This window comes from Gekko japonicus, unplaced genomic scaffold (genome assembly GCF_001447785.1).
Source record: "Gekko japonicus isolate JY-2015 unplaced genomic scaffold, Gekko_japonicus_V1.1 scaffold2749, whole genome shotgun sequence".
In the NCBI taxonomy this organism is placed as follows: Eukaryota; Metazoa; Chordata; class Lepidosauria; order Squamata; family Gekkonidae; genus Gekko; species Gekko japonicus.
Genome location: NW_015167620.1, coordinates 109606 through 137297, shown reverse-complemented (window position 1 = coordinate 137297; position 27692 = coordinate 109606). Strand labels below are relative to the sequence as shown.

General features: G+C 42.0%; 1 protein-coding gene across 1 annotated transcript in view; it reads left to right on the top strand.

The window, feature by feature from the left end:
- MARCH1 (membrane associated ring-CH-type finger 1) overlaps positions 1-27692 on the top strand; it is a 126453-nt gene that overhangs the window by 55292 nt on the left and 43469 nt on the right. The window contains exon 3 of the mRNA XM_015414024.1: positions 16166-16245. Coding sequence (XP_015269510.1) covers positions 16166-16245 — 80 coding nt within the window. The remainder of the gene's footprint in view (positions 1-16165; positions 16246-27692) is intronic.

Below are 27692 nucleotides of genomic sequence, written 5' to 3'. Positions count from 1 at the left end.
ATTGCAACACTTTGAATTAGCACCAGAGCTTTAAGATCTCTCCAGCTGTCACCTGGAGACTGGCAACAGCTTGTCTGGAGTGTGGGCAGTATGGCATTGTATCTGTCTGAGGTCCCCCTCTTCCTCCTCCTCCTCAGACCCCACCCTCAGCAGGCTTCATCCCTAAAATATCCTGGAAGTTTCCAACCTTAATCTGCCTGTCTGTCTTCAGTTTTACACACACACCCCCACAGCCTCTGCCTAGGGAAAGGGCAGCTGACATCATTCTCCTCTCCCCTATGAGGTATGTTATGCAATTGAAAATCCCAACTGCCTTGCGGGGGGGGGGGGAATTTGAGGTGTGGAATGGAGTGTAGTCCAATCAGCTTCCATATGCAAATAACCTTGGAACGCTGGGCGGGACTGCACAAAGCAGCCAGTCAACCCAGCCAGTGTCTTCTGAGTGGCAGTTTTTCCAGCCTAACACTAAAGGGGCCAAATTTAGAATGTTGCGAAATAGAATGTTCTTAAGGAGAGATACCTGGACACCCTCCAGTGTTATCTGTGCCTTCACCTGCCAATAATGCCCTGCAACTGTTCATATAGGACAAACAGGCCAGTGGAAATATATCTGACACAGAAAGGTACACCACTCTGAAACCAGTGGGACAGCTTGTCAGTTTCCCAAAACACCTTGCTGCCGACTTCAAAGTCACCACTGGGGGGAAAAAGATATCAAAAGTAGAATGAAATTAACCAGAAATCATCAGAAAATTATCCTGTTGAATGTAGAGTAACCTTTTGAGATTCGGGTATCTTCCCAACAACATAAATTCTCTCTAGGTTTTAAATTAGCACCGTAGGAAGAGTGGCATTATTTCCAGGATGTGTATCCATTTGCTCATCAGAAAGGAGACAGAGCTTGCATTTTATGGTCTCATATTCCTGCTGCTTCCAATTTTTTTCTCTGTACCTCTGTTTGTGTGTGTGCGCGCACACTGTACAAGGTGTATGTTGTGTGTCTGATGATGTCCATGAAAGCTTATGTCACCATAAATAAAAGTTTTGAGGTGTCACAGAACTCTTTTTGCTACAACAGACTAATGCTGGGATTTGTAACATAGTATTTTTTGACATGTAGTGATAACAGTGTTTGCTGCATGTTGCCTTAAACACTTGCTGTACAACAACTGTCTGGATTTAGTCATTCTATTATAACAAACTAAGAACAGCCAGCAATGCAAGAATGTAGTTTGAGCCCCAGTTCCAATTTATCTAACTAAGCTTTAATTCTTTGCACCATAGTGCAAGATAAAGAGTAGTTTCAGAGTTATGGTAGAGGTTTTTTGAGGCTTAATTAAAGCTTGTAAAATACCCTGAGATGCTGAGATGAAAGAGTACATTGAAGGGCAAAGTATCATTTTTAATAAATGCAAAAAAACCTCTAGGAAGTTGGATTGAATTAAAACAGATCCCTTCAGTTCTGTCAGTTGAATTCTAATACTTATATTATACGTTGGCTTTAGTCTCTGTCGGGCTTATTAGCCTTTAAATTTTGTGTGCGTAGTCACAGGCTTTATTTTCATAAAATTGGAGCTAAATTCTTGAATCTACCTATGATATTAAATATAAAATGCCTCTTTTATTTACAAAAAAGCTAAAAACATTTGACAGAATAAACCTTATAAAAAATTAAGGGAAGGAAAAGAATAGAATGTGAAAGAACAGAAGAAATATTGAATGGAGGAGCAGGAGGCTATAGTCCAGCATTGTTCCATAAGGGTATTTCCCCCTCTATAAAGAGATATTGACTGAGATTCAAAGAGCTACTTTAGGTGTACTCAGAGGGGCTGGAAATGCCCAGAGGCATTTTGGCTTTCTCCCCCTCTTATGTGCCATGTTGCAGTTTGCATTTGGGGGGCTTGTTTGGTTTGGTTTGCTCAGTTTCTTGTGGGGCTGCTGTCTGAGAAAGATGAGTCCAAGCCCCACCTCCCCCCAACAAAATTATTTTCTTGGTTCTTTGGATCTTGGCTATTGTGGAGATATTGCACTTGAATCTGGCAGGCACCATCCCTTGTAGTACAATGAACTCACAACAAGGAAGGATCTAATCAGGGCGCTCTCTCTCTCTCTCTCTCTCTCTTTGAAACAAAGAGGTACCAGAACTCTCAAGAGGGAAATAAAGTTTTCAGTCTGGATATTGAAAACTCATGAACTTTTAAACATTTTTAAAATAATTTTATTGAAGAGGTTTCAGAACTCCATTCTGATTCATTCCTCTGAAAAAAAAAGCCCTGGATTCAATATCTGAGAACAACTTAGCCAGAGGGCAAGAGGTTGGCCATACTTTGATTTAACTCCACATGGTCTAACTTTTTTTTAAAATGTACTTTTATTTATTTTAAAACTTATACCCATCTCTCGTGACCATCAGCTGGGTAGCTTAGAATATATCAGTATGTGTATAAGTGTGTGTGTATAATAAAAGTGTAAAATAATATAACAATATTTATCATGCTGGGAGAATTCAATGTCCTGCGGGACTAAATGGCAAAATGGATCTGAAAGCTTTGCAAGAACCCGCTCACACAAGGCTCACCCCTCCCCTCACCGAGACATGTTGACTTGCTGTATCTTCTCCATTCATTTTGTGAACTCTTGATAATATAATGCCATATATGTTGAAACATTAAAAGCAGGTTGCATACAGTATGCTCAGCCTCTGGTAATATATGTGGTGCCAAGGACACAGGAGATTAGGGAAGGAGATTAATATGGTTTGTAATAATAGTCATTGGGAGCCTAAAGATCAGATGGGGGGAAAACAACAACTCTGTTCATTCAAAGAGAAAAATTAATTTCCTGAGTCTGAATGAAAATGAAGAAGTGAGTAAGCAGGGGAGAAATAGCTGCATTTTGGTGCCACAAAACATCCCCGACCAAGCTGCTGAACAAGATATGAAGTTGAGAGCACTACATCAAAGAGTTGCATTACAGTAACTTTTTATACCTGGAGGCATGGCAGCCACTATCTGTCTGTGAAAGCAGGAGTAAACCTATCAGCCTAGCAAGCTATTGTAAATCTGTTCCCACATGCACTGTATTTACTGCTTCTGTAGATATTCATTTATACAAGGGAAGTACACTTCAAAGGAGAGCACAAACAAAGTGGTGCTTTCTTCTGAATTATCTTCCAACAGCAAGTTCACAAAAAAGAGCTTGCTTGGGCACTGTGTGAATCTGCAGCACTGGTGATAGAAGAGTGGGAAGGTGTCAATTCTCTTCCTGATTATAGAGTACTTGGCATTTTATCATGTGAATGGCTGTTGTTACTAAAATACCATTATGTGCTTATCACTTCCCGAGTGGTTCTAAGTTCCAAGGGCAACACTGCTGAATCCAGTTCCTTTTCGATGGAAGAACATTGGAGACTTATGGCATATTTGTAATATTTGCTTTATTTGCATATATAGATATAATGAAAGTCTTGCACTTGCAGATCCACCATCCCACATTAGATCCCCAGAAACAGACCCCATACTCAAGGTGCTTCATCTTTAGTCAACCAACAATTCTGTTTTATACAGTGACATCATCTCCTGCCCGTCAGTGACTGGTATCACTTTCATCAAATTATGATTCTTGTGTGATTCAGAAGCACAGATTGATTCCCCACTATCAAAAGATCACTAACTAAAAACTCCATCCTAACCAGAGGTCATTTCGGGGGGGATCGCGGGGGATCGCAGTTCCCCCGGGTGAGGTACGGGGGGCGGGGCACATGACGAAGTCCCGCCCCCTGCTTCCGGCCGCCCCGCTTCCGGCCCTCATTCAGCCAGGAGGAGGCAGGAGAAGAGGGAGGGTAAGTTGCTTCCTCCCTGCCTCTCCCCACCCCTGCCTGCCTGGGGCCAGGGAGGGCCTTCACGGGGCTTCCTTGCACTCCTGCCGGCCTTGAAGGTCCACCGCCGGGAGCTGCAAGGCCGGTAGCGGCGGCCGGGACCGTTGGGGGCAAGGTGTGTGGCCTTATGACACACTTCCGGTGATGTCAGGGGGTGTGGCCTTATGACACACTTCCGGTGATGTCAGGGGGTGTGGCATATGCTAATGAGTTATGCTAAAGAGTTCCCCTAGCTCTTTTTCTACGAAACGACCCCTGATCCTAACATTGAAGAAAAATCAGCAGATCATTATGGACTGTTATAAAATAATTTGGGGAAAATGTCCACTTTAAATGTAATTGTGGCAGAATGCATAGGCTCAGCAACTTTGTACTTTAAGGGCATTGTCATTGGCACACTAAAAAAATAGCTGCAATCCTAAAGCCAGTTTCCTGGGAGTCTTACTTCTGAGTAGATCTCTTTAGGCTTGCTCCCAAGTCCCCAACGAACAACCACTTATCTAACTCTTTCTGTAAGCAAAAAAAAAATAAAAAAAAATCTGGGACATAAGTAACATATTGGGGTACAGTTGATCCAGGGAAGCATTGAAGTGAAGTGTTATAGTGGTCAGTAGCTTTGTGTAAAGAATGGGTTTTCAGTGGAGAACGTTTACTTACCTCACCACATACAGATATGTGCTTGGAACAGAAAAATCTCCAAATATCAAGACCATAAATGATTAACAGAGATATATTTTTATTTATTCATTCATTCATTCAGATATTTACCTTGCCCTCCCGGCCAAAGCCGGCTCAGGGCAGCTTACATAAAAACAGGTAATTACATTAAAAACAGGTAATTACATTTAAAATATATATTTCTCTTACAGTATATGTTGATTTTCTAACACTTCAGTTTAAAGTTTGAGTACTGTGAAATGTGTACCTCTTACCACAAAGATGGACTTGCTTTGTGACCATTTGGATTTGGGCTTGGAGTAGTGAATATACCTCAAATATGCTTTTCAAAGATTTTTGAAACCAAGCAATCAATTCAACAAGTAGGCATTGACCAGTAGCAGTGCCAGTCAGTGGATTGCCTGTTGTTCTACGATCACCTCCTTTGTTGATAAGTATCTTTGGATTCCCTTTTTCTATAAAAAGGGCGGGGAGCAGGGAGGGCGGGGTATAAATCAAACCTATAAATAAACATAAATAAATAAATAACAGTTGAAAGGAATGTGCCATTTTATAAGAAATATATTTTCTTTGTGAAATTTAAAATTTATATACAGTTTCTGATTAAATTGTATAGGCTTTTGGATACTACATGCTTTGCGCTGACTTTCTAATAAATGATTATGTAGATCAGAAGTAGATGGTCTGATACTTGCTTTTAGATTTTGAGCAAGTGAATCTTTTTATTTTATTGTGGTTCTGAAAAGCAGTCACCGTGTTACCTTCATTAAGATGTGGGAGAGAAAGTAATGATTGTTTCCTGTGATGTTCTTCATTGCATGAATTTAAAATTTAGCACACAATAAAAGAACAAGTTGTTTTATTTTAACTTGATTCTGTGCCAGTTGGCCATGTCTATCAGCTTGACATTTGGTGAGCTGGTCTTGTTTTAAAAAATAATAAAGAGAGATGATGGTGTGCCAATAAAATTCTAATTGAAAACTTAGGTTTATAGCTAATACTAAAAAGTAGAGTAAAGGTAAAGGTTCCCTTGCTCGAAAGCCAGTCGAATCCGGCTCTAGGGTTGCGGTGCTCATCTCTGTTACAAAGCCGAAGAGCCAGCGCTGTCCAAAGACGTTTCCGTGGTCATGTGGCTGGCATGACTAAACACCAAGGCGCACGGAACACTGTTACCTTCCCACTGAAGTGGTACCTATTTATCTACTTGCAATGTCTTGCTTTCGAACTGCTAGGTTGGCAGGAGCTGGAACTAGAGACGGGAGCTCACTCCATCATGCGGCACCCGGGTCTCGAACTCCTGAACTACCGACCTTCCACAGCCTGCAGTTCAGTGTCTTAACCACTTGAGCCACCGCAGCTCCCTTTCACCATATACTTGTACATGTTTTGGATGGCTCCCTTTCACCATATACTTGTACACTAAAGAAAAGAAGCTGTTGTAGCCATCCCCATGGCCTCAGCTGTCCAAAACATGTACTCTGTAATAGGTCAACAGTAGCCTCCTTCTGGGGCATTGACACTGCTATTTGAGCCTGTGCACAGTGTTGATATATGTCTCTTATATTAATCCAGTACTGAATCAACACCATACACCAAAATTGCCAGTCTCCTATTAGAGAGAAGAAAACCTCCTTTTCAGTATTGCAAGCAGGCTGGGGATGGCCCATTCTCTAAGCTAATTTGAATTGCTCCCACTTGTTTTTCTCCATACTTGAATTTCCCCTTTTATCCCCAAAGAACACCTGTTTTGTGACCCCTAAACCCACTGGTTTCAAGGGGACGAGAAGTTTTCAGACATTGTACTTTAAATAAAGATTATGGTGGTTCACATGTATTTGACTAAACTGCAGAAGAACATTTTCAACCTAATTCAGAATACACTTGATGTGCTTAAACGTTTGTTGTAATACAATGGAGGGAGGTACTAAAATGGGTATGCATATTCCATTGAGCCTGTAGATATTTATCATGCTTTGAATACAATAGCTGTATTTCTAACAATGGTCACTAATAAGTGATTCATGAACATATACTTCTGGAAAAGAGCTAGAGATTTGAGGGGGGGTGTATTTTTGTGTGTGTGCACTTTGTCCAGAAACATAGACAAGCAACAGTCACCTCAAGGCTGGATTACTACAACTCAGTCTACGTAGGGCTACCCTTGAAGGTGATCTGGAAATTACAGCTTGTCTAGAATGTAGTAGCGCGGGTACTTACAGGTACCCCAATGACATAACACACTCAACTTATGCTTCACCAGCTGCACTGGCTCCAAGTCAAGTACCAGATCTGCTTCAAGGTTTTGGTTCTGACCTTTAAAGCCCTTAATGGTCCGGGACCAATGTACCTGCAGGACCACCTCCCGTGGTATGCTCCCCCCAAAGAGCTTTACGCTCTGGAGACCAAAATCTACTGGTGATTCCTAGCCCAAAAGACATCCAACTGTCCTCAACTAGAGCCAGGGCCTTTTCAGCCCTGTCACTGGCCTGGTAGAACTCTCTACCTAGTGACATCCGCATCCTGTGGGACCTAGTTCAATTCCACAGAGCGTATAAAACAGAGATGTTCCACCAGGCCTGCAATTTAGGACAGAAACAGCTTTTATTCAGATTCTGCTGAGGCCTTCACCATGCCCAGTCTACTATTCACCTTATGGAGGGAGAGGAATTTTTATATGCCATCAATTTATCTGGAGAATGCCGTTATTTATATTTGTATTAATTTTACTATTTATTGTATATCTTAGTCTATTCTATGTTAGAAACATCGCCCTGATCTTTGGGGGAGGGCGGTCTATAAATTTAATAAATAACAATATTTATTTATTTAAATATCTCCCTCCGTTCATCGTGGTTCAAGATAGCTTGAGCTTGGGCATCAGTTGCCTACCTGTATGGAGCCTCAGTTTCCCCTGCTGCTGCATTGGTGCCAGCAGGCTCTTGCACTGGGGTGGGTAAGCCACTGGACTCACCTTTGCTACTGCTAGAGTATGTTCATGTTGGGCCAGCAACAAAGAAAAAATGGGGCAGATCCTGTCCATCCCCAGCCCACTAAATGATTTCTCAAAATGGCCTTCAGACCCAGAAGGTTTGACTGTCATTGCCTGTACAACTTTACAAAATGTGGACATCCCCCCCCCCCATAGTTAGGTAATAAATAATAAGGACTGGAATACATGCAGCTACAGTTCTATAGCACACACCCTTTTAACAATGCTGGTATGAACCAGCAACTTGCACATCCCTAAATTGTGCACAGTGTCTAGCAGATATGAAAATATTAATATTACTGAATCAGTTTCTTGAAAAGAAAATTAATGCCAACAACATGTATGTACGTAAACAAGTCCTCACTCCTTTACACAGTTACATTGATCTCTAATGTATTATTTGCCTCTATTTCTTTCATCCATATTTTCAGCTCCAGCATTTTAAATCATTTTTGATGTGTTTTGTGATACACTGTGGACACTTACACTAGCAAAAGCTGTGCTTAATAATGTTAGTGGAGTATGTATTTCATGCTGATTAGATTAGACCTAATGTAGTTATCAGTCCTCATCAGTATATGTGCTGAAGCTGCTAGAAAGGCATGGGGGTGGGAGGTGGGGTTCCTACACTATTTTGGCTTCTGGCACTGCACAAATATGACGGATTTATCTGGACAACGAGAATTCCAAATAGCATATCATTTCAGTGTGTGATGCTGACTGGAGCAGAGCTTGTTACTATGGCAGCCTGGAAGCAAAAGCTGTTCTGGTACTCATAGTATTCGAGGAAACTCATCCCCCTGCTGTCACTGAGGATATAAGAGAAAGCATTACAAGTTTGGAAGAAAATAGGCTACATTTCAAATTTGGAAGAGAGGACTAAATGCCATAAAAAATAAACTTGATTGAGAAAACATGAAAAAAATGTAATCTAGTTTTTCAGCTGCATAGTGGGTGGACAATACTTGGAGTTTGATTGGTTTTGTTTTTAGATCACATATCTCTTGGCTAGAAATGAAGTATTTTCATGCACAGTGGTATATTAGGATCAATCTGTATAAAGTGCTTCACATCAGCAGGTGGAGTGCATGTAGTTCCTCTACTGCCCAGCTGGTGGCACATGGAGATAGCAGCTGTTGTATTGACCTTTCATTGGTCTTAGAACCAACATACATGTTACAGTGGATCCAGGTCCAGCCTGTGGCTCTCTACACAATTTTAGAGGAAAATTTACCCATTTAAAAGTTGCTGTGAGGGCACAGTAGCAACAAGCTATCTTGTTTCTTCCCTCTGTACCTTTCAAAGTGCTGAAACAGCCCCCACTCAGCTCTTTTGGCAGTTGAAAAGGCATGCGGGGAGGGGGACAAGATCACCTGCTGCTGCAGCGAGGACCCAATCAGGATCAGGCCCTTGCAACAATTTCTACATGGCTACATTTTCCTCTAAAATAATGTCAGTGGCCATGGGTTGGAAAGGGATTGTAAGCCATTCTGAGACTCCTTTGGGGTGAAGGGCAGGGTATAAATGCAACAACCTCCTCCGCCTCCTCTTCTTTTCTGAGCCATAATGTCATATTAAGTACATACAGGCCCATTTCCCACAAGCTGCTGCAGCGGGCTGGCTCTTCCCTTTGCCCCGATCGTATGTGTCAATTTCACACTAAGTGTTGCGCGGCTGCATTTTGCCCCGCAGCTTTGCCCGATTTCCCCCGCCTCTACTCAATCCTGTTTTTTGAGGATTGAGTAGAGGCAGGGAAAATCAGGCGAAGCTGCGGGGCAAAATGCAGCCGCGCAACACTTAGTGTGAAATTGTCACATACGATCGGGGCAAAGGGAAGAGCCAGTGCGCTGCAGCAGCTTGTGGGAAATCGGTCACAAGGTTTTTTGTACTATATTTTTCTGTCTTCTTGGCATCATGGTTAATATTTGACACATATGTCTTCCTTCCCCTGTACCATAATCCTATGTCTTTTAAACACAAAAAAATCCCTGTGCACATTTCTTTCCTTTAACATTTGCACACTCCCTCATGCACAAATTTTGTCTGTGCTGTATTTTGTTGAACCTCTCAGCATCGTTTCATGGAAATTATTTTTTAAATCTATTTTGGCACCTGTTTTAAACGACCAAACTCTGCCCAGACCATATAAAGTGAAAACAAGAAGACAGCGGGGAATTTCACATTACCTAGTTTCTCCCGGTTTCAAGCCGGGAGTCTTCCGTTTTCAGTTGAACCGGAACAGGGTCAGATCCTGGTAGGGAACCGATTCTCAACCGGGTTCTGTATGAAATGACAGACCAGAACCCGGTTGAGAATCGGTTCCCTACCGGGAGATATCGCCTGTCTGAAATTCCCCAGCATTTCTGGCCATGTTTAGAAGTCATTGCCCACTCCAACCACAGCTCATCTAACTCAATAGGAAGAGTCCTTGACTCATTGATCTCAGCACACTACAAAGCTCTGGCAGCTTTGGTAGGAGTGGAGGAAGCTTTGGCACCCCTCTTCCACAATATTTGCTCTGTTTGTGGGGGGGGAGGAAGGGAAGGCAGGAGCACCCCAGTGCATTCATTATTGCAATCTATCAATCTTCTGATACTGCTCCTCAGCATTCTCCATAAACTGTAGTTGTAGTATACATCCTGAAAGGACATGTGACAGGACAGTGGTAGATAGTAGCCAACCAAAGACAGGAGGACTGGTGGTATTAAGAAATTATGCTCAGCAGAAATTTCCTCAGCCACGCACCATTGCAGCAGCAGGGATGGAGCAGAGGGAAGGCTTCAGTGGGACTCTGAGAGCTCATGCGATTTTATAGCGCTCTTGATTAGCTTCAAGCAATTAGTAGCCCAGCCTGTCAAGTGAAAGGGAAACTGTCAGGGGGCAGACCGGGCTGATGAGCTATCCTCAAATCCACCCAGTCTCCAAGCTTCAGCAGTGTACAGCTTTATATGCATATCAAGTTATGACGAACCATTTTCAAAAATTCAGAATCAGTTGGAGCTGTTGCTGAGGCCAGTCCTTGTTCCTGTAAAGAAATAGGCTGCCTTTTAAAAGAGAATTGTCATAAAATATAATTTTGAATTATTGTCTTTAATTACACAACTGAAATAATTTGCTCTGATGTAGCAGGCCTGTAGTGTAATTTTCATTTGAATGGCACACTAAAAATAATGTCTTTTTAAGCAAACATCACATTCCATTTAAAGTTCATTATGCCACTTCCCACATGAAAGAGAAGCCCTTTGTGTTCCCAATCCAGGAACAGCCTACACAGTGATGAAATGTTAAATGGACACTTACGACAACAATCAGTTCTGCCTATAGGTCTTCCATAGCTGTGCTGCATTGGCTGCATTTCCAGTCATTTTTGTTTATCAAAGACGGCAACAACCTTTCAATTTGGTGTCAATCACACAATGGCCTTTTACAGCTTTTTGCTTAACTAGAACTTTGTTACTACAGCTGTTTATAATCATTTATTAAAAATCAGTATCCTAGAGATAAAATCTATGGAAGTTCATTAAATGGGACTTTATGGGAGTTTTACATTCTCATGTCAAATCACATCTTTCTCCATAAGTAATTTTAATCAATGGTAGGGATTTCTTGCATTTTCTCCTGCTAGTCCCAGCATCCTTGTGTATTTCCTTATGCTTCATTTGAGTTTTAGTTTTATATGTTCATGTGGCATGATGGATTTCATTGACATTAAAACTACTGTGACATCTGGAGTGCCCCCCCCCCGCCTGAGGAAGGGTGTAGCATGACATAGTGTTGTTTCCATGTGGTGCCCTTAATGAAATAGCATCAAATAATTCTCTAACTTTGTTTGCTGTTACATCGTACCTAGCTAAAGTGTGTGCTTCCAACACCTTAAGCTCATTCCTGAAACCGAAAGGGGAAAAATGACTGTTTTGATAAAACATTGATACTGTTTTGAGTGGAGAATGTCACGTTTCAGGTACAGAAACTAGTTCATTTTAAATATTTTCTGTGTGTTAGTATGTGGATTGTGTATGATAGGTAGTTTGGAGTTCAGGAGCACAAAATACAGTACTACACGGGGAAGTGCGAAATTCATGGGAGGAATCCTATCCTCCCCCCCCCACGTGTGTCCAGGCTACCTTGCCCACCTTGGAGTACAGCCACTGTGGCAGTGTCTGGGAGCTGCTCCAAGCTTGGAGCAGCTCCCAGTGTTGGCTGCCACTGTGCCTGGGGCCTGAGCAGCTCCCAGTATCCACTGATGCTGTGGCTGCGTCTGGAGTGGCTCCTAGCATCCACCAATGCTGCAGCCAGGCCCAAGCAGCTCCTGGTGTCTGGCGCTGCCAAGCATGGAGCAGCTCCCGATGTCCACCACCGCCAGGCCCAGAACATCTCCTGGCTTCTGCCACCATGGCTGGGCCCAATGCATTTCCCAGTGGCATTTCCTGGCATCCGCCACTGAGCTCCATCACACTTTTTTTAAAAGCTGAGGAATTTTGGGGAAATTTAAACATTTCAGATTTTTCTGCAAACCTGAGGAGTCTCCCAATCTGCTTAGTGTCCATGTGGCCACAGTCCACATATTTAGGTATCCGTGATTGGGGGCCACATGTCACTAAAGGTATATACACGGATGGAGGATGTTCTAATCATAATGACTTCCTGTTGAAATTCTTAGTAGAGAAGGTGTAAAAGTATGTAAGGGACTGCAGAATTTACAATGCAGAAATCTTTTCTATTTGGAAATATCATGGCTTTTCTTTTCTGAGTTGTTTGCCCAGTGCACATTTTGGCAGTTTGAATGAGAGGCAGATAATCCTTTCCTTAATAATGAAGTAATAAGTAGTCCAAAAAGCTGCAGGAGGCAACATGGGTATTCTGTCTTTATGTAGTCTTGTTTTCTAGGACAAAAATAAACTAATAAAATGCTGCTATATGAAAAATGTATCTTTGGATAAGTGTGTCCAACTCCCAAATGATTTACCATAACCAATCACAAATATTGAGAAAAGAATAAATGTGCTCTGTATCACACACTATGACACATTTGGTTGACAATACAGAATTTCTTGATGTACGTGTATGTAGACTGACAGTGATAAAAAGTAGCAATTTCACTTCTTGTTCCACAGATTTAAAGAATGCCTGACTTTATATTTTTTATAAGAAAGCAAAATTTGTTACTTTCAAATGTTCGGCTGAGTATAGTCAACTCACTGTTGAACAGGCTCTCTTAAACATTATTTAACACGTTCCCTTTGTGAAGTTTATGACCAGTTTCAGTTGTATCTGTTTTTCTGACAAGCATCTTGAGTCCCGTAATCTCCAAGCCAGTTACATTTATAGTAGAACTCTTACTACTCTTTTCTACAGATACTAAAATCTATAGTGCATGGAAGGTTTGAAAGACTATTGTCATCTAGCTATAGTCATGGGCAAGCTAGTCATTCATTATACCTGATGACCCTCTTATGCAGCTGTGTATCCCCATTGCCATCCAAAAATATAACCAGGCTGTGTTGGATAGGCATTTTGATATGAATATAAATACACATGTTCATCTGTACTGTCAATGTATGGAGAAGGGTGCTTGTCAGTGTCCCCTCTAAGCTGAGTTAGTGTGAGCTAGCTCACAGTTTTTTAGCCTCCGGCTCACACACTTTTGTCTTTGCTCAGGAAAGATGGCTCCAGAGCAAACTAAGTTATGCAGTGGCCAAATCACAACTTTAATGCCAGTAGCTCACAAAGTAGAATTTTTGCTCACAAGACTCCACAGCTTAGAGGGAGCATTGGTGCTTGTCCACAGAAGATGATCTACACATACAGAGCTGTTACAGGATTGGATGTTGTGACAGACCCCAGTCACTTCCCAACTCACAGGCAGATTTTCCTGCCAAAACCTTTTAGTTCCCCTCAGTGACTGAGTTGCCCCCAAATAGCATGTATTCCTTTTCTAGATTTCTCCCCTTAGAAAATTACAGCTTTCCACTAACACTGGAGGTGACTAAAGCTTATTCCCCTTTACCACAGACCTAGGCTCTCCTCAGAACACAAGCCTTTTATACTGGTAGGGATTATCCTGCCTTTTTCCAGGAAGCAATAACCCTTTACTATTTGGCGTGACTGGTAGTTACTGCTTAACAACCCAATCACTCTAGCCAAATCTCTCTTCCAGTAATTGTTTGTGTAAAGCAGGGGGAGGGTTGTCTTTTTTTTTTTTGCTTCAGAATCACACTTCTCCCTCAGAGTAGTTTTCTTCTAACTGTAGAAGAACCTTTCTGACTAACCCTGTCAGAACACTGATTCCTGTTATTCCTTCTTTTGTCAGAAGCTTGCTCACTCCAGACCCAAAGACCAAAGACGAAAGAACCATTTTCCTCCTGAACAGCTGATGTTAAACTTGCTCTCAGCTGATGCTGACCAATCAGAAAGTGTGAAGAGCAACCAGTCACACAAGCTCTCAACTCCAGGGCAGATTAACTCCTGATACCCCATTCTCTCTGAAATAGCAACATTTTAAAACCTGCTTTTCTGTGCAGACCGTCACAGATGCCTTTCTGGGAAGTGTTGAAAAATGTGTCCATAATCTTTTTAGCTGCTATTGTTGAATAGACATATTTTAAATAATGTGATGAAAATAACCATTTGAGTTTCCAAAGCAACTTACAAAAATTGATATTCAGTACAAATTGTTCCTTGTAGAGGGGAATCTCAATTGAGCACATTCAGGTGCAATAGAGGAGTGCCTCACTGTTTCCAGAGAGACAGTTTGGTGTAGTGGTTAAGAGCATGGACTCTAATCTGGGAGAACTGGGGTTGATTCCCCACTCCTCCACATGCAGCTGCTGATGTGACCTTGGGTCAGTCATAAGTGCTTTCAGAGCTGTTCTCTCAAGGGCAGTTCTCGAGAGAGCTCTCAGCCCCACCTACCTCACAGGGTGTCTGATGTGGGGAGGGGAAGGGGAAGGGATTACCTGAGACTTCTTCAGGTAGTAAAGGGCGGGGTATAAATCCAATTTCCTCCTCCTCCTTCTTTTCCCCCACCCCATTATCTCATGGCCCATTTGATAGCAGTTGGAAGTTGGATGTAAAATATAGTGATTGAGAACTTTGAGTGGACTTTCCACAAAATAATTTGATTATTTAAAAATAAGGTGCACAAACTAAACATTGAGAGAAAGACTGCAAAAGAAATTGAATATTTCCTACTCCTATTTCATACCGGCTTTCCCTTTTTGTACATTTTGTCATTTTAGCTTTAAAAACAGTGGTAAAGATGCAAAAGAGAAATATTTTTCTTTATTTTAAAATGTAGTTTTCAAAATTAATAAAAGTTATCCGGAACTTTAAAATAGACATATCCTAATATATACAGACAAGACTAGTAAGAAAATACCGCTGCAGTGTTGACTATTTGATCTTCTATGCCTTGCAGTACTATATAGCCCCATCTGTTTCTTCCTTTTCTTCAGCCACTTCAGCATGACAAAATTACTAATTTTCTTGCCTGTATACAATCAAGATGTTCACTTTAGCAGTCTCTCCTAACATTTAAGATATCAGTGTTATCCAGTACAGCAGCGTATACTAAACTATCTCCAAAACTGTTGGTTTTAATGGTTTTAAAATATTATTTTATTATGTATGCTTTAGCTGCCTTGGTGGCTGTTGTGAGGGCAGAAAGATGGGATGTAAATTGTGTAAATTAAAAAGAAATAACCAACATATATATATATATATAAATCATCCTGACGAATCACAAGATATGTATCAAGAAGGACTGAAGTCAGTTTCAGAGACTTGCAAGTAATGTGTTTTATGCATAAAAATAAACACCCAGGCTGTTTAACTGTTCAGATAATTAGGAACGTTATCTTGGTTTTTGTGCAAGACAATATTGCCAACAAGTTTCCAGCCAGAACAGAACAGCCTTCTTATTTTCCAGTCAAAATATGATTTGCACTCAGTTAGTTGGTCTGAAAATTGCTGTGACAGTCTTGTGATGGGACTTGCTTACACAGTGAAAGTGTTTTGCTTCAGGTGTTTGAGGCCATAATAGACATTGTTGAGCATCACTGTGAACTTTGGACCTTCTTGGGCTTGTCAATTTCACATTCATTCAGTTTCTGGAAGTGAACTTGATTGCCTCAGTGATGCATTTTAAAAATAGGCTTTTAATATTCACTGTGCTTCTGTCTTCCCACACTGTAAAGGTCTGACGACTCTGCCTCAGACCTTACGCACTCAGCACAATGTCAGTGCAGTTCACTTTGTTCTGACAAAAAGCCTTGTCATTGTCAAATTTTGCTTAAAACAGAAATGAACTGCTGTTTCCTTCAGATTGTTAACAAGTAGGCCCAGCTGCAAAGTGAAACCCTAGCTTGTGAGAGTTTGTTCCTTAAAAAAAATATAAAAAAGCAGTATGTGACATGACAGCTATCTTTGCTGGAACATACTTACTTCCTCAAAAAGGTTTTGTTTTTGCAGAAGCTTCCTGTACTGTGTGAGGCTCTGTGTATATGAAAGCAAAATGAATAGCTGTACAAATTATTTCCATTTTAATCATGTGGAAAAGCAGTAAAATATCTACTCTTTATTTTGTGGATAAAGATTCCAAACTATCTAACTTCTTTCAACAGGCAAGCAGCCCTACCACAGGGACAGCTCCCAGGAGCCAATCACGGTTATCGGTCTGCCCTTCTACTCAGGACATCTGTAGGTATGTGCTAAATAAGTCTTCCTAATCTGGTTGATACTGTCTTTCTTAATCTAGTGATCTGGAGCTTTTGCTTTTTTCTAGCCTTTTTCATGGTTTTATGCTTAGATCTAGTTTTCAGTTGTCATTGTGTCACTCCTTTTTCCATTTCCCATCTATTTAAATCATGATTTTGTTTTCATTTCATTATCTCTTATTTTATTGCTTTCTCTTTCTCTCTTTTATCATTTTCCCATCCATCTCCTGTGCTTGCTGATTTATTTAGATCTCCAGCCTTGCATGATATTTCAGAAGATAAGTTTGAACTCTCAGCCCCGGTCACAGTGTTGACTTCTGCTCATAAAGAGCCTGGTAAGAAACTGTTGAAACGAAGGGTTAGGCGGCGAAAGGAGGCTGAAGAGACCAGTGAACACGCAGAAAAGCAAAGGGAAGAGAAGGACAGCTATGTGCACCCCAAAATTAGTACTAGGTGGAACCATCTGCATAATGTGTCTTCCGATTCGTCAACGTCAGATGAGAATGTCTGGGCCCTGGTTAGAAAGAGAGAGAGAGCCAAAATGCCCAAAAGAATGAGAAAAAGGACTAGCTCAAACACTCAACAAAATGAGTCTTCCAGTAAGATCACCACTGAAGTTGCTATGCAGACAAATGGAGAAGAGAAGCAAGAACCAGCTAAGCCTCAAGACCGTGTTTTAAATTGCCAGCGGTACAAGCTTTCAAAATGGAAAGAAACCTGCCACTCCCTGTCATCGGTGTCCTCTGTGGAGGCGAGGAAGTCCTTGGGACATTGTGAAAAAAGCAAGTGCAAGGATCCTGAGACTTCAGTTAACATTAAGCAAGACAGAACAAGCAAAGAGGAAACTGTTGCAGAGAGAGTCTCAGGCAGTGATACTGTGTCAGTTCCAGGAAATGAAATACCGGCTGGGACGGGACCTGATGTGACCAATGCAGTTCAGAAACCTCGTGTGTTGTATGATTACTTGTCTGATGATTTCCCAGTGTGCAGGTTTGTTTCCTAATATGAAAGCAGTTGCTAACTGCCATGAATTACGTAGGGGAGCTTTCTTCCCTCCCTGATTCATGCTGCTACTTGGGAGTTCAAATATATATGATCATGTGTGGCAACTTAAAAACAGCAGATAGTTTTGCTGTGGTACAGACTCTGATACTTGTTCTGATTTCATAATTAAAGATGTGTCATTGGGTCATTTTAAAACAGTAGTAGACCAACCATAAGGTATGCATTCCTTCCTAGGAACACTAATTCTTTTTTGCCAGTATTCTGCAGTAAGAGAACAATGTCACATTTAAAGGTTACCAATGTCACATTTAAAGGTTCTGGTGGTTGTTCCCAGTTTCCCAGGCTTAATTAGTATGATCTACGTATTATTCTTTCAACATATTAAGAAATAACTTCCTTTGCAGCCGTTGGGATGTGTTGTTTAAAAATTCTCAGGGTGTTTTCCCTTTGTCAGCAAGTACCACAGTACTTTTTCCGTCTTATTTGTGTCCCAGCAGCCCCAGGAGCAGTGGGCTGCAGGGGCAGGAGGGAGGCTCCAGTGACTGAGGGGCAGCAGAAAGGTTCCATTCTGAGGCCACAGGCAGACAAGCTGTTTGATCTGATGTCATTGCTGTTCCAGATTTAAAATCCATGATCAGACAGCAGCATCCATATTCTGTTTCCCAGTCATTGGTCTCCCATTCTCACCTGACCCTGAATCAGAGTATTCTGATACCGGAGAAAGTCCAAGGTCTATGTGGATTGTCTGGTTTCACCCAGCATTTCTGGTTGTCTGAACTCTCCATTGTGGTCTCAAGCTGGAAGAAAAGTCTGAACCTTTTCCATTTTCGCTCCTTTAAAAAAAGAAAAATCAGTTAGCAATATGTGCATAAGCAGATCTTCACTGCAGTGTCGTGAGGGCTTGTCCTTTTATGTGCCACAACGTTTCGTTCAGATCAGGAGCCCCTGGGGGGTGTTTTTGAGCAGCAGATTCAAGAAAAAAGCCCCTTTCTGCATTTCTTGGGGTGGGACAACAGTGGAAATAGTCCCTATTTAGGCTTCCATATCAGTGGCCAGAATTCCAACCCCGGAACTTTACTCCAAGCCACTTCATAATATTGCTCTGATGGGAAAGTTGTATGGGGAGAGGAAAAGGGAAAACTTCCCAATGAAATTAATGCGAAAGGGAGTAAGATCATGTGGGAAAGGGAGTGATTTCTGGCATAGAAATACAGTTGTATAGGAACCAACAATCACAGTATTTGGTGGAGGGATTGTGGAGCTGTCAAAAAGGAGCCGGCGCTTCAACTATGCACTTGTGTGCATGTGTGAAAAACATAAAAAAGGGTGCCCCCCAACTGACCGCTCCGTGGTTACTGCGCAGCAATAGTCTGAATGGTTAACCATGATGTGTGTGCATGGTGCAGGAAGTTAAGGATGGGATGTCTGAACAAAACTCTGAAATTAGAAGCATGGCCAGACCACGCTAAGCCTGTCTTCTGACCTCAGTCTGACACTGAAAAATCTAGTCTGGACCTAAACCAATGAATTAGTGGTGTCTATCCAGAGTCAGGCAGATATTTCATGAAAGTCTTGTCTGTTGTTTTGCAGTAATTAATTGTTGTAATCTCAGGAAATGTAATAAGAATTAAGCAGAGATCAAAAAGTTATTGTGGCATGTGCAGTTTTGAAGTTCTTAATGCGGTACACCATACAAAAGGAGACATTCTTTTTACAGGATTCTATTCTGACATCTTTTGTATGACAGACCTCCTATAAATGCATGGCAGTGAATTAAACATTTGTAGGTTTCATTAAAAAAAAATTTCAGTTGGATGATATGGAGTTCCAAATGTTCTCCAAGTGATTAAGGAGGAATGTTCTTCTTGGCAATACATGAAAAAAGAGGATATTAGACTAATATCGGGACATTACATTAATATACAACACGTTGGTGCCTATGTTGGCTTTGGCTTTGGCTCTGCTATCACATTTTTACTTTTGGTGTCAAAAATAAGATTATTAGCATATACCAGACAAATTAATAACACAGAAAAGGGCCTGCTAAGAATAAAACACTGGACTTTGCTGCCATTTTATCAGAAAATGTCTTTACTTCATTTTTAGCACTTTAAAGCAGTGTTAAAACATTTTAGAATTAATTCTGTCAGATTTGTGTAATGTATTTACTTATTTATTTAATTTATATCCCTCCCTCCCTCCCTACCGAAGTGGGCTCAGGGTAGCTTACATAAAAATTTTTTAGACAGATAAAAACAACTGATATAAATATAAACGTAGAGCACATCATAAAGTGCTAGTAAGTGGCCTTTACAGTTAATGTTTAGCAAGACTTAATATTTTTGTAGTTGAAACATTTGCTATCTTCGTGTTGCTGCAAACTGGATAAAAATCCACATGAATATTCAAAAGAAGAAAAATGAAAGTGAGGCAATGCCCATATGCTGTGACAAAATATAAGGAGACATGGAGTAGTTAAAACTGTGCTTTACAGCAAGCTCTGACATAGTACCACTACTTCAAAGAGAGAAATTTCGACTTTTTAAAGTCGATTTAAAGTACTAACATTGGCTTGGAAAGACAGAAGTTTCATTTTGATAAAATTGGGGAAGACGAAGAAAAAGAAGAGATTAGGTTTATACCCCGCCCTTCTCTCAGAGTCTCAGAGCTGCTTACAAACTCCTTCCCCTCTCCACAACAAACACCCTGTGAGGCAGGTGGGGCTGAGAGAGCTCTTTCAAGAATTGCTCTTTCAAGAATAGCTCTGACAGAACTATGGCTTAGAGCTCCTTTATCTGCAGAACATTCATAAAGAGAGAGTACCATGTTTTTTCATCTTCTTTGTCCTGGCAACTTAGTGCAACTGGAAACCTGTTTAGCACTCAGGAACATCTAAACTAATAAAGTGCCATCTGCAGTGCATCCTCTTTTCCACTTAAGAACCGCAACTGCAGAATTTGAGCTTTGCCACCACTATTTTCCCTCCTTGCTTCCTTTTTTTTTTTGTACTGAACATCCAGCCTGATGATACATTCTAGAGAACTTAAAAGCTTGCATACTGATTAGTGACACATGCTCTTTTCTACGATTTTGATTGGTCCTAATACAATTATACAATTTGTTTTTAGAATTTGCTGGAAGACCAACACAACTACTCACAACCTTTGTTTATATGAAGAAAAATCATTTACTTTGAGACAGCACATTTCCATATCACTATAGTGACCAGACTGGAATTGGCTTTTCCGTCTCCCAAAATTGTAAGCCTTTTCTATCTACAGGCTGAGCTGTGTATTCTGTACCAGGAGTCCAGCTGTGTGATCAGATTATACCATGAGAAACATGACTTTATTAATAAGTTGTCATACTTGAAACCTGATATTTTTAATTGTTATAGCAACTGTTAGTCTGCACACTTCTTCAGGAAATATGTGATTTGGAATTTTGAAAACATCATTTAAATCTATCCACTTGACAGGAATCACAAACCTGGGAGCTATGATAAGCCGTGGTTTCTAGGGTTTCTAGGATCTGAGCAAGTATTTTTCCTTCAAATAATATATTAAAGATGTAGCCAGTGTGTAAGGTGCCACTGCAAGCTTGTTCAGATAGCTCCCATGATGGGACGGGGCTGAGCTCAGAATGTTGAGTGGAGGGCAGTTGGAGAAAAAAAGCTTGTCAGTTGAGAGAGGTTCTGAGAAAAGCAGGGGAAGGACAGTTCTCCTGATTGTTACTTAACTGCAGAGGTCGATTCGGGGGGGATCGCGGGGGATCGCAGTTCCCCCGGGCGGGGGGCGGGGCACACAACGAAGCCCCGCCCCCTGCTTCCGGCCGCCCCGCTTCCGGCCCTCATTCAGCCAGGAGGAGGCAGGAGAAGAGGGAGGGTACGTTGCTTCCTCCCCTCCTCTCCCCACCCCTGCCTGCCTGGGGCCAGGGAGGGCCTTGCCGGGGCTTCCTCGCACTCCCGCCGGCCTTGCAGGTCCACCGCCGGGCCCCTGATGTCAGCGGGTGTGGCATATGCTAATGAGTTATGCTAATTAGTTCCCCTAGCTCTTTTTCTACGAAATGACCCCTGCTTAACTGTATCTTTTAAAATAGCTGATATTTACTTATGTTGTTGCTAATTTTCCTATGTGATTACAAAGGGTCCTGTCTGGCAAGGTATGACTTTGAGGAAGTTAAAAATGATTCAAGTTTATACATATTTTGTATGCAGAACTGTGCCTGCTATTTCTATGAGGTGGGTGGAATTGCATAACTTAGGGAGCGATCCTCAGCAGGTCCACTCAGAGGTAAGTCCCATTTTATTTAGTGGGACTTATTCCCAGGAAAGTGTTCTTAAGATTTCAGCTTTAGCTTCCTTCCTAAGTGCCTTCTGTGACTCTTCAGCTATGCTGAAAATTGGGCTACCTTTTCTCCTTCTGTGTTGGTGCAGAAAGGGAGCTACCCGGGACAATAATACATTGCTGCATTTATTCCCATATGTATCATCCCAGGAGGTAGTAAGTATCTCAAGTGGAAGTGCTGCAAAATCTGCTGCATGCTAATTTTTTATCACTGTTAAATTATCTTACCTGTAAAACTATCAGGAAACAAATAAGAGAGGAAAAGATTTATGACCCAATAATACTGATTCAGCTAAAAACAGGCATACCTATTTCACCATAGTGAAAGTTACAGTCCTGCATTGAGTCAAAAGCCAATTTGTAGTCTGTTTTCTGATAGTCATCATTTCCTTTGAAAAGAAGAAAAATTGCAATAAAATATTCATTGAGGAAAGAGAAGGGGGGTAGGTACAACATAGCTTCATTTGAACACTAGCCGATTTAACTTGCATACCAAGTCAGAAAGAGTGCATATTTTAAGGACAAAACAAGACAATGAAGGGTCGAGAGATCAAACAAGAAGATTAAAAATAGAGGTTTCATAATGGTGCCACTGCTTCTGTATGTTCCTGATCTGCTGTGTTTCAGTAGAACAGGCCAATTAAGTAACTGACACAGTTATGAAAATGCTGGCTGCAACACTGTCTATTTGAATACCACATTGCTTAACTATTGTGCCTCATCAGCAGTTGCATATTACACTGGTAAGTGGTGACTGGGGAATAGCCTTGCACATCATTTGCATATTACACTGGTAAGTGGTGACTGGGGAATAGCTCTGCACATCAGTACTGTCTATTTGAATACCACACTGCTTAACTATTGCGCCTTATCAGCATTGCATGTTACATTGTTAAGTGGTGACTGGGGAATGGCTCTGCACTACTACAACAAAGGATGAAATAGAAAAGCCAGGTTCAGGCCACTGCAAGTGGCTTGCCTGGATATCCTTGAGCTCCAGAAGGCCCTGGAGTGGTTCTCAGACTGTAGATTGGGACCCAAAAGTGGTTCATGACTTTCTCCCCAGTGGGTTCAGAGGACAGGAGGAACAGGGTGTTAGAGGAGGCTCAAGAGTTAATTTGTGTTTTCCTTTGCCTAATGTGTGGAAGGGCTGTGGTGGCTTAAGTGGTTAAGACGCTGAACTGTGGACCAGAAGGCCTGTAGCTCAGCAGTTCGAGACCTGAGTGCCGCATGACGGAGTGAGCTCCCGTCTCTGGTCCCAGCTCCTGCCAACCAAGCAGTTTGAAAGCAAGAAATTGCAAGTAGATGAATAGGTACCACTTCAGTGGGAAGGTAACAGTGTTCCGTGCGCCTCGGCATCTAGTCATGCTGGCCACATGACCACGGAAATGTCTTGGACAGCGCTGGCTCTTCGGCTTGGAAACAGAGATGAGCACCACATCCCTAGAGTTGGATTCGACTGGCTTTTGAGCAAGGGAAACTTTTACCTTTACCCAATGTGTGGAAAGACCATGAAATACAGCCTATTGCTATTCTACTGCTTCGGACAAACACAGCTACCCACCTGAATCAACCTATTGCTTAGTAATGCTGTATATTTATAAATACTAATAATGAATTATAACCTTGTTCAGGTTTAACTGATGCAAAATTCTGGTGTTTTGTGATGGAGAGGGGACAATAGCATGGACTTCACTTTGCAAGTTGGTCCCAGAAGTATGTTTCAAAGTGGGTTCCACTTCAGAAAGTTTGAGAACCACTGCCCTACAGGCTGTAGAGCTGAACTAGAATCTACATCACTTTGCTTAGATAGTTCATACTGGATACATGGCCAGATGTCGGCAAGTCAAGGCAAAGACTGGTTTTGCTTACAGAAGCTATTTGAGTTTTACAGGCCATGGGATGGATGATCCACGGAGTTTTAAGCTGAGTCACTGAAGGGTTGAGTCACTAAGCAGGTTCAAGATTCTGCTGATGTCTTTGCTACCTCAGTTTAAGGTTCTGAGTTTCCCAGTTTGGGCTGCTGTTGTGCAAACTTAACTGTTCTAGAGTCCCATGAGAGGAGAATGACTTCATATTAGAGTAGCAATTTAGTAGACTTTAGATAGAGCCATGCCTTTTATGAAAGTAGATTGCTTGTGTGTGGATGAATTATTTGGGGGCTCAGTTCAGGCTAAAATGCTACATCAGATGGTGGTGAAATATACTGAGAAGGACGTTGTTTAGGGCTGTACTGTTTTAGAGTCAGTGTGGTATAGTGGCTGGATTGTCAGAACGCGATCTGGAAGTGCCCGGGTTTGAATCCATGTTCTGCTGGATGACCTTGGGCCACTCACATACTCTCAACCTAACCTACCTCACAGGATTGCTGTGAGGATAAAATGGAAAAGAGGAAAACTATGGGATCCCCATAAAAAAAGGAAATAAATAACAATTGGGAGGAAATTGCTCATGTTCTGAAACAAACCATTATCTGCCTTTTTCATATCCTATTTGAATCTGTTGTTTTATTCTTAAAATCTTTACATCCCAGATTTTTGACTTTCCTATGTTCACTGGTCAAATACCAGGAATGAGAATTTATGAGATTTGTAAATTTTGTCTGCCCATGGGGAAAATACCAGTGAGGTGATGCTCATGAAGCAAAAACTAAAATAGTATGGTTATTGCTCTGTGGAAACTAGGCCATAGTGCCTGGGGAAATAAACTGCTCTTTCTTTTTCTTTTCTTTATGATGAGGCCAGAAATTTCCTTTAAAACAACAGATACATTGCCATGGTTTTAATGTATACCATAGTTTAGAGATAGATCTTTTCCCATAAAGTCATGAATGAATACATACACACACATGTAAAAACCATACATTGAAATATACATAGTTTATATACATGTCCATTTGTCACAAAAATTGATGAACCTATGAAACTCCTGGATTCTTACATTTGGTCTACAGTGTTTTAGTGTGATGTTGGACAAAGTTTGAGTCCAGCAACAGCTTTAAGACCAACAAAGTTTAATTCAAGGTGTATAAGATTTTGTGTGCAAGCACACTTCAGATGTTTGTCAACAATCATTTTTGTATGTGAGTCAGGTGACCTTGCTTCTTTGTGTTCCCATCCTATTTCCTCAGAACAGCCTGTCCCTGTATCTCTAGTAAGTACTATATTTACTCAAATGCAAGTCTACGTTTTAAGGTACAACACCAAAAAGAGTGAGGTGTCTTAAATTCACACATTACAGTTATTCCCAGGAAAAAAAGTTTTGCATATAACATGGGTGGGGCAGCCATCTTACAACCAGTATCATCTTCCTTTTGGATAAATGTGGTATGCGGTTGGATATGTTATACTAGGATAAAGTAAAGGTAAAGGTTTCCCTTGCTCAAAAGCTAGTCAAATCCGACTCTAGACGGCGGTGCTCATCTCTGTTTCCAAGCCAAAGAGCCAGCGCTGTCCGAAGACGTTTCCATGGTCATGTGGCCAGCATGACTAAACGCCAAGGCACATGGAATGCTGTTACCTTCCCACCGGAGTGGTACCTATTTTTCTACTTGCAATTTCTTGCTTTTGAACTGCTAGGTTGGCAGGAGCTGGGGCCAGAGATGGAGCACTAGGGTCTCAAACTGCCGAACTACAGATCTTCCCGTCTGCAGCTCAGTGTCTTAACCTCTGAGCCACCGCGGCCCCCAGATATACTAGGACAGAAGAAGAAAAATGAAAATGTGCTGTTTTGTTCTTATTGAGGATCAAGGCACGGTGTTTTCTGGTCTGGGGCTTGTTTTTCATTAAGGTGTTAGAGTTTACTGGGAAGAGTCAAAGTAATTGTTAGAGGTTTTTGCTTAAGACAAGGGGAGATCTGAGTTCAAACCTTCCCTCTGTCATAGGGTTCAGCAGGCAGTTTTGGCCTAGTCACTCTCAACCTAATCCACCATCTCAGGGCTGCTGTGAAAATGAAACGGAAGAGGGGAATACTACATATACTGTCCTGAGCTGCTTAAAAAAAGGGCTGGGATAAGGATGTGTGAGAGAAAGGGCAAGAGCTGACACCCTTAAGTTTAGTCATTGTAGACAGGGAGTCTGCTGGGATACTTCCTCCTGGATCGAAAGCTCTGTTCCCTTAACTAAGCTAGGTTTTGTATTTCCTGTTTCTATAGCTATAAAAGTAACTTTCACTGGGGGATGTGTTTCCTTTACTTGAGTGGAGAACAATATCTACAGTAGTTCTGAGACTAATCTCTCCTTATATATAATTGAATAGTGGGTGCCAAAGTTCTAAAATGCACTCCTTTAGTGTATGGACGCTTGAACTGTCAGTCAGAAGACGCTGGCTGGGTTGACTGGCTGCTTTGTGCAGTCCCGCCCAGCGTTTCAAGATCTTTTGCATATGGAAGCTGATTGGACTTCACTGCATTCCACACCTCAAACTCACCCCCCTCCCCGCAAGGCAGTTGGAATGTCAGTTGCATATGGAACCTTCAAGGTCTTTTGCATATGGAAGCTGATTGGACTTCACTGCATTCCACACCTCAAACTCACCCCCCTCCCCGCAAGGCAGTTGGAATGTCAGTTGCATATGGAACCTTCAAGGTCTTTTGCATATGGAAGCTGATTGGACTTCACTGCATTCCACACCTCAAACTCACCCCCCTCCCCGCAAGGCAGTTGGAATGTCAGTTGCATATGGAACCTTCAAGGTCTTTTGCATATGGAAGCTGATTGGACTTCACTGCATGGCTGGGGGGGGGGGGAGACATAGGGTTGCCAACTCCAGGTTGGAAAATTCCAGGATATTTTAGGGATGAAGCCTGCTGAGGGTGGGGTCTGAGGAGGAGGAGGAGGAGGAAGAGGGGGACCTCAGACAGATACAATGCCATACTCCCCACCCTCCAAACAAGCTGTTGCCAGTCTCCAGGTGACAGCTGGAGAGCTCTTAAAGCTCTGGTGCTAATTCAAAGTGCTGCAATTTATCGACAGAGTAGTGTTTTGGAAAATCTTTAGGAATAAAGGTAGGCTGATGGTTGCCTGGAAAGGACATAGGGTTGCCAACTCCAGGTTGGAAAATTCCAGGATAGTTTAGGAATGAAGCCTGCTGAGGGTGGGGTCTGAGGAGGAGGAGGAGGAAGAGAAAGAGGAGGACCTCAGACAGATACAATGCCATACTCCCCACCCTCCAAACAAGCTGTTGCCAGTCTCCAGGTGACAGCTGGAGAGCTCTTAAAGCTCTGGTGCTAATTCAAAGTGCTGCAATTTGTCGACAGAGTAGTGTTTTGGCAAATCTTTAGGAATTGTTTGGTGCATTTACGATGAGGCACCCACCCAGAGCCTCTGGCATTTTCTCACTCTGCTGGCATCAAAACCAATTTAAGGCAAAATAAGAGGCTACTGAGAGGGGAGGAGATAAAGTTGCCAGCTTTAGGTATGGAAAATCCTGGAGATTTGAGGAGTGGAGGCCGGAGAGGGGGACATCAGACAGGTTACAGTGCCATAGACTCCACCCTCCAACCCAGCTATTTGCTCCTGGGGAACTATTGTTGCCAATCTTGGCCCAGCACCCATCAAACCATTCTCTTCAACCCCCTGCTGTGCAGCTGACTTTCCCCTAGGGTTGCCAATCTCCAGGTGGGACCTGGAGATCTCCCACTGCTACAATTGATCTCCAGATGACAGAGATCAGTTTCCCCTGGAGAAAATGGCTGCTTTGGAGGGTAGACCGGAGGGGTGGGACCTCAGACAGGTAGAATGCCATAGACTCCACCCTCCAAACCAGCCATTTCATCCTGGGTAACAATTGTTGCCAATGTCCAGGTGAGGGCTACAGATCACTCAAAATTACAACTACTCTTCAGGGAGCAGAGATCAGTTCCTCTGGAGAAAACAGTGGACTCTGTCATTATACCCTGCTGAGGTCACCACAGCAAAATGACACTGTTTGCCCAAAGCCAGAGCACTCCCCCAGAGCCTCTTTCTAGATCTCGTTGTATTTATTTCCAGAACGGGCTTTACTGCTAGTTACAGTATATCTCAGTAGAGCTGCCCTGTGCAAGTTGAGGCCACCATATGCCACAGATAGCTAGAAAACTCTCT